The sequence below is a fragment of the Sinocyclocheilus anshuiensis genome, unplaced genomic scaffold (assembly GCF_001515605.1).
Source record: "Sinocyclocheilus anshuiensis isolate Anshui unplaced genomic scaffold, SAMN03320099.WGS_v1.1 scaffold1555, whole genome shotgun sequence".
NCBI lineage: Eukaryota > Metazoa > Chordata > Actinopteri > Cypriniformes > Cyprinidae > Sinocyclocheilus > Sinocyclocheilus anshuiensis.
Window position 1 is genome coordinate 18,638 of NW_015551085.1, and position 7,317 is coordinate 25,954.

The following is a 7,317-nucleotide window of genomic DNA, read 5'->3' on the forward strand; positions in this document are numbered from 1 at the left end:
GTAATGCAAAAGTAACGTAACACATTACTTTCCATAAAAAGTAACTAAGTAACGTAAATTAGTTACTTTTTTATGGAGTAACGCAATATTGTAACGCATTACTTTTAAAAGTAACTTTCCCCAACACTGTAAATAACTAACGTGGCTTCCTCTATTTTGCGTTATTTCTAATCCAACTCTATGCATGTAGATATTCCGACCAATGTTTTTTTTTTTTTTTGCACCTATCGAACGCTTTGCTTGACAGTTGAAGGCGATTTTACTAATTATCGTAGCCTACTTACCATTTTGAGTCACAAGATGGCGCAATTAGTAATTAGTGTGAGGATCCAAATGTCGTGGTGCGTTCAAGTCCTTCTGCGAAGTTCGTATTTACGTGTTGCGAAGTCGTAATTATGACGTCAAGTGCATTTAAATCACTTCGTCTTGAGCAAGATGGCGATTACAAATTTTTTACAAAAAATACAGCAAGGTATTTTACCTCGTATGAATTGATGAATAAAGAACGTGCATTGTAATTGTACAATGATCATATTTTGTACATGCAACCTTGCTAGTTTTATTGTGATTTATTTTTTTACTGTCAGCTACATACACTGCATCCATTGCATCAACCGTGTTTTATCACCAACACACCCCCAAATCGAAGCTCACATGTAATTACGACATTGTGATGCCTTTCATATGCATTCAACTGATAAAAACAATCTTTCCGACATGACTTGAATGCACCATTACTTCACTATGTGCACATTCAAGCATAGGCCTACATAAATAGGCAATGCTTCTATTAAATTATTGACTCTTTTACCTGTAAGGCGGGACTAAATCCACCATACTGAATGTTGCAATTTCTTCCAATTCAGTGAAATACAAGTGGACGGTCTACTCCCCTTATAACGTCTGATATCACTGAGTCAGAACAGTAGCACTGAAGCAGTGGCTTTTGTCTCATGTAACACAGATGTCATCATGCATATCGCTTGTTTTGGCTTTAGTATATGTACAGCTGGCAGCAGTTAGCCTACAGTTATATTTGAACCCACTGTGTGTCTTCCACAATATGAGATAGACACATCTAGATGCTGTTCAGTACAGTGTCTCTCAGCTGGTTCTGCTTCAGGACCCACATTGTGCATCAAGTGGCAACACCGCTTTTTGTAAAGAAACTAAAGTAAAATGTTCCTAAAATCAAACACTGAAATACATTTAAATGAACTGGACAGACCCAACAATATGCAACAAGTCTTAAAATGACATAAGCTAACTGGTTTCTAAATATTTCTTGAATTTCAGTGCTTTTAGAGTCATATTTTCTGAAGGCATATCACACAACCTGTCCATGTTGACAAACAGCAAAAAATTATTTTCTTACTTGGTATTTCTGTCGTGTTTTCCAGTACAAATATATAAATATTATTAAATTGAGATACATATACATGAGAAGCAAAATTACTTAATATATTAAGTCTTGTTTTGACAAGGAAAAAATCTGCTTTTGGACAAGAAAAATAATCTTAATTTATTTTCCTTACTCCATTGCCAGATTTCTTCTTGTTTTAAGCAAGAAACACTTAATTTTGATGCATTTTTAAGAAAACAAGACTTAATACCGTAAGTCATTTTGCTTCTCAAGTAAATGTATCTTAATTTAAGAATGATATTTGTACTGGAAAACAAGCAGAAATACGAAGTAAGAAAATATTTTTTGCAATGCATCTGTCCAAATTGATTAGCAAGAATTTTACAAGATTTGTTGTCTCTTTTAAACAGTTGTATAATTTTGATATTATGCATGCTTATATATTTATTATGTGCATTTAGCATTGGTTTTATATGCTGAATTGATATTATTCATGAATTAACATTGCATTTTTCTCTTTTCAGATGACAGCACACAATATCTACTCAACCACCATCCATCGTCATGAACATGCATATGTGGATATTGGCCATACTGTCTTTTGCCACGTTTTTCACCTTAATTGAGATGTTAGACATTTATGGGGATATATGTACAGGCCTGTGCGTCTGCGAAGAAAGAGACGGGATTTTTACAGCCAGCTGTGAAAACAGAGGAATTAACAATCTGTCTGAGGTAACACCTTTACACTTCACTGCTTATCATCTTCTGCTCACAGGGAATCTGTTAAAGAAAGTCTCCCTCAACGATTTCGTTCAGTATGAAGGACTCACCATTTTACATCTAGGCAACAACGATATATCAGAAATCGATGGTGGGGCTTTTAACGGACTCCAGGGATTAAAACGACTGCATCTAAATAATAACAAAATCGAGGCACTAAATGACGACACATTCCTCGGACTTGAAAGCCTGGAGTACCTACAGATTGATTATAATTATATTAGCCACATTGAACAGAAAGCCCTGAGCGTTTTACGTCACTTAGAGGTGCTCATCCTCAATGACAATTTGCTATCCGCTCTGCCAAACAACATCTTTCAGTATGTTCCTTTAACTCATCTCGACCTGAGAGGCAATCAACTCAAAGTGCTTCCCTATATCGGCCTTCTGGAGCACCTGAGTCACATTGTGGAGTTACAGCTTGAAGAAAACCTGTGGAATTGTTCTTGCGAATTAATTGCGCTAAAAGCCTGGCTTGAAAGCATATCTTACACAGCTTTGGTTGGAGATGTGGTTTGCGAGACACCATTTAGATTGCACGGACGAGACCTCGACGAAATCTCAAAGCAAGAACTGTGTCCCCGCAGAGCCATCGCCGAATACGAAATGCGTGCAGAACCGGCTCACAGCAGCGAGATCCTCTACAAAACCACGCCAGCGATGTTCACAGTGGGATTTGCATCCTCAACCATCTTGCGTGCCACAAAAAGCAGCCGTTTATCAGGAAAACTTCGCGTTAAACCCACTTCGCGCTCGTCTTCAAGCAAGCCGCAGAATTACGGCCCAATGTTGGCCTACCAAACCAAATCTCCGGTTCCTCTAGACTGTCCCAACGCATGCACATGCAATCTCCAAATCTCAGACCTCGGGTTGAATGTCAACTGCCAAGAGCGGAAGATCGAAAGCATCTCGGATCTTGATCCCAAGCCGTACAACCCCAAAAAAATTTACTTAACCGGAAACTATATCTCTTTGGTGTGCAGTTCCAACTTCAATGGCGCAACCGGATTGGATTTGCTCCACTTAGGCAACAACCGCATAACCGTCATTCACGATAGGACATTCGGCCAGCTTATACACTTAAGAAGGCTTTACTTAAACGGCAACTTAATCGAACGGCTCACTGAGGATATGTTCTACGGTTTACAAAGCTTGCAGTTTTTGTATTTGGAGTATAACGTTATTCGAGAGATCGCAGTTGGCGCCTTCCAGCAGGTGCCCAATCTTCAATTGCTGTTTCTCAACAACAACCTCCTCAAGACTTTACCACTGGGCATATTTGACGGATTAAGCCTGGCTCGATTGAATCTGCGCAGCAACCACTTACGAACTCTTCCGGTCGCCGGCGTTCTCGAAGACCTAACGGCGCTGGTGCAGATCGATCTCTTCGAGAACCCTTGGGATTGCTCGTGTCTCGCGGAGGAGATGAAAAACTGGTTGGAGCAGCTCAGCACCGGTACCGTGGTGAACAGCGTCGTTTGCGAATCTCCGCTCAGTCTCTCGGGAGAGGATATGCGATACGTTCGTGCGTCTCATCTTTGCCCGGAAAGCTCAAACGCGAAATCTACCGTCGTGCCCTCGGAGGAATACTTTCCTGGTAGTACTATCACTTTAGAAACAGCCTTGGATTATGACACGCAGTATCCCGCGGTCCCCCTTTCCGTTCTTATACTCGCTTTGTTGCTCCTTTTTATATTATCCGTTTTCGTCGCCGCTGGATTGTTTGCTGTCATAATGAAGCGGCGTAAAAAGTCTGAACGCCTGGCTTCGGTAACCGCCAATGCAAGCTCCTTCAATGCAGTCTACACCGACAGAGCGAAGTCTAGAACGTCGGCGGGCCACGTCTACGAATACATCCCACCCGCAACAGAAAGCGCTGCGAAAAACGGCCCCTATAGTGAGGGAAGCGCAATCGAGAGTTACAGAGACTTCAAAGAACTCAATAGAGTTCTGGCATCCAATTTGGATGAAAACGTCGGGAGCAACGCGATAAGCTCCGAGTTCAGCGCCGGCACTCCAGACGCGCTCAACAGACACTCTCCTCTCTTGGATGACAACTACTTTTACCGAGATATCTTGGCTAGGGACCAGCAGGCCTCTTACAGGGGTAATTTAGCATGTAAGCATGGCACACATGCATCAGCTCACTGTGCACCAGACTTTGATGTGAGACATCAATACTTGAATCCGGAAAGGGTACAGCAGACCATGGTGTACTGCTCGACGCCAAACAACGTCTACATAGAGCCCAACAGAAGCGAATACTGGGAACTGAAAGCCAAGCTTCATTTCGAACCGGACTATTTGGAGGTTCATGAGAAAAGGACGACCTTCACACAGTTCTGAAATATGGATTTTTCTTGATTTTTTTTTTAGTTTGGGAAAAAAACATTTTATCTGAGTGATAGGTGAATCTCACAAAAATATGATTGCACTTCAAAATACAAAAAAGAAAGACAATTTTTAATTAAATATAATTTTATATTTATAAATGTACATTTTTATTTTTATTTTGCATAAAGAAAATGAAGCCTAATTATTACTATTATTTTTGATTTATTAATTTTCTTTTGCATTGTGACATTTTGCTGGACAATTAAGCCAATTTCCCCCAATTTCCATTTTGCAAAAAAAAAAAAAGCTAAAATAATAATGATAATTCTCTAATTCTCATTAATGTGGAAAAAATTATTTAATAAATGATCTATACATCATATTTATAAATGTATATTTTATTTAGATTTTGCATAAAGAAAATGAAGACTAGTTATTACTATTTTTTTATTTATTTATTAATTTTATTTTGCATTGTGACATTTTGCGGGACAATTAAGCAAATTATATAATTCAATTCAATTCAAGTTTATTTGTATAGCGCTTTTCATGATACAAATCGTTGCAAAGAAGCTTTCCAGAAAATTAAGTTTCTACAATACATTTAGTAGTAGCTTATCGGTGGTTACTATGTCAAATTGATGTACATATGGCAGAAATGTACGGTAAAATTCAATAAATTTGATTCAGACGTAATCAAACAGACGATGAACACTATTAACAGCAATGATCATATGTTGCAATCAAACTTGTAGAAAAATTTGGTAGTTTATGTTGTTTCATAAACTACCAAATTTTATATATACTATATAAAACGATATATACTATATATATATATATATATATATATTTCTAATGCAAAATAATTTTTTTCTTTTACATTTAATTTTTTTTTGTGAGATTCGCACCATATTCTCATACATATCATGCATCGGAAAGATAACTGCGACCTTCTTTTACTTCTGTATCATCTGTTTAATACATTCTGAGGTCCATGAATGATTTCTGTGTGTGAATATAAAAGTGACACTTGTCTTAAAGATGTTGTGACCGTTCACATTTATATCAAGGCTTTTCCTCACTTTTGATGAAAGGGACAATCTGTTTCATTGGGTTTTATGTGCACATTTTTACCAGTGTACTTCTCTATCGATTCTGCAGATCTTTGCACTTTTTTTGCACTGGTTAAATTATATTAAAAAGAATTTTTGTAACATTTATATTGACAGTCCTGGCAGGCAAACCAATTGATTTAATTAGCAATGCTGGGAAAATTAGCTTTTTGTTCCTTTTGCAGATTTTTGAGTTTGTGTACAGTATCTAAAAGGCATATGCAGTCAAAGCACAAAATATACAGTATGTAGCCTACAGACTACAGGTCACAGTGGCTGTGCAATATTGTGAACTCCCTTTAAATGTTACCGGCGTTTGTCCACCCACGTCGGCTAATAAGAAGCGCCATGAGAGCTGTCGTGCATGGGAGAGGACAAGACGACTACAGGGCAAGTGTGTAAAGCCAAAAATGAATCCCCTTCCCCCTGCTATTTTCCTTCAGTTTTCTGATGTGTGACTCAGTGAAGGAAACAACAACCCGAGCCTCTTTTTACACAAGGGTTTGTTTTTCAGCAAATGCCAATGAAAATTTCATGCAGGGCTTGAGGCGGTCTGGAGAGATTGTTATGCAAAAAAAGCAGTCGCTGCGGCACGTCAGTGTTTCTTCTTGTTTCTATTGCCTGTACAGGATTTTGACTGAAAATAGCAATTATTTAATGGATTTATAAGTCAGTATAATGACTATTATATCGTGTCATTTCTGTGTTTACATGTGAAAACTGAATGAATTACAAACTAAACAAAGTATGTCAGTTTTTGCACTGATTTTGTCTTCAACACATCGCAATATGCAGTATATTTGGAGCAGATGTTCCTATATTTAATCTCATAATAACAGACAGATACCATATGGATGTTTGCTTCAACCAGAAATGGACAATAAAACATATCAGCAGCTACAGCTAATTTGTGGGGGGAAAAGTCCAGTTTTTGCACTGAAATTTTGTCTTGAACACATCGCAATATAAAGTATACGCTGCCGTTCAAAAGTTTGGGATCAGTAAGACTTTTAATTTTTTTTAAATAAGACTCTTCTGCTTACCAAGGCTGCACTCATTTGATCAAAAATACAGAAAAAAACGGTAATATTGTGAAATATTATTCCAATTTAAAATAGCTGTTTTCCATGTGAATATATGTTAAAATGTAATTTATTTCTGTGATGCAAAGCTGAATTTTCATCAGCCGTTACTCCACGTTTTCCTTCAGAAATCATTCTAACATGCTGATTTATTATCAATTTTGAAAACAGTGCTGTGTAATATTTTTTCCGGATTCTTTAAAGAGCAGCTGAAAAGAAGAGCATTTATTTAAAATAGAAATCTTTTTTTTAACACACTACCATTCAGTTTGTTTTCTTTTGATAAAAATGAATACTTTTATTCAGCAAGGATGTGTTAAATTGCTAAAAATGTGATAGTAAAGACCTATGTTCTTAGAAAAGGTTTCTATTTTAAATAAATTCTGTTCTTTTGAACTTTCTATTCATCTGTCAATCCTGAAAAATAAAGTGTATGACGGTTTCCACAAATATACTGGGCAGCACAACTGTTTTCAACATCGATAATAATCAGAAATGTTTCTTGAGCAGCAAATCAGCATATTATATAAGATCATGTGACACTGAAGACTGGAGAAATTATGCTGAAAATTCAGCTGCGCATCACAGAAATAAATTACATTTTAACAGATATTCACATAGAAAACAGCTATTTTAAATTGGA

The 7,317-nt window shown here is 37.2% G+C and overlaps 1 protein-coding gene across 1 annotated transcript in view; it reads left to right on the plus strand.

Moving 5' to 3' along the window:
* The window catches only part of LOC107662563 (SLIT and NTRK-like protein 5), a 5,459-nt gene extending 967 nt beyond the window's left edge, over positions 1–4,492 (plus strand). Inside the window, exon 2 of the mRNA XM_016452626.1 lies at positions 1,888–4,492. Within this exon, the coding sequence (XP_016308112.1) occupies positions 1,928–4,492 (2,565 nt within the window). The 5' untranslated portion in view covers positions 1,888–1,927. The remainder of the gene's footprint in view (positions 1–1,887) is intronic.
* Positions 4,493–7,317: the final 2,825 nt, after the last annotated feature.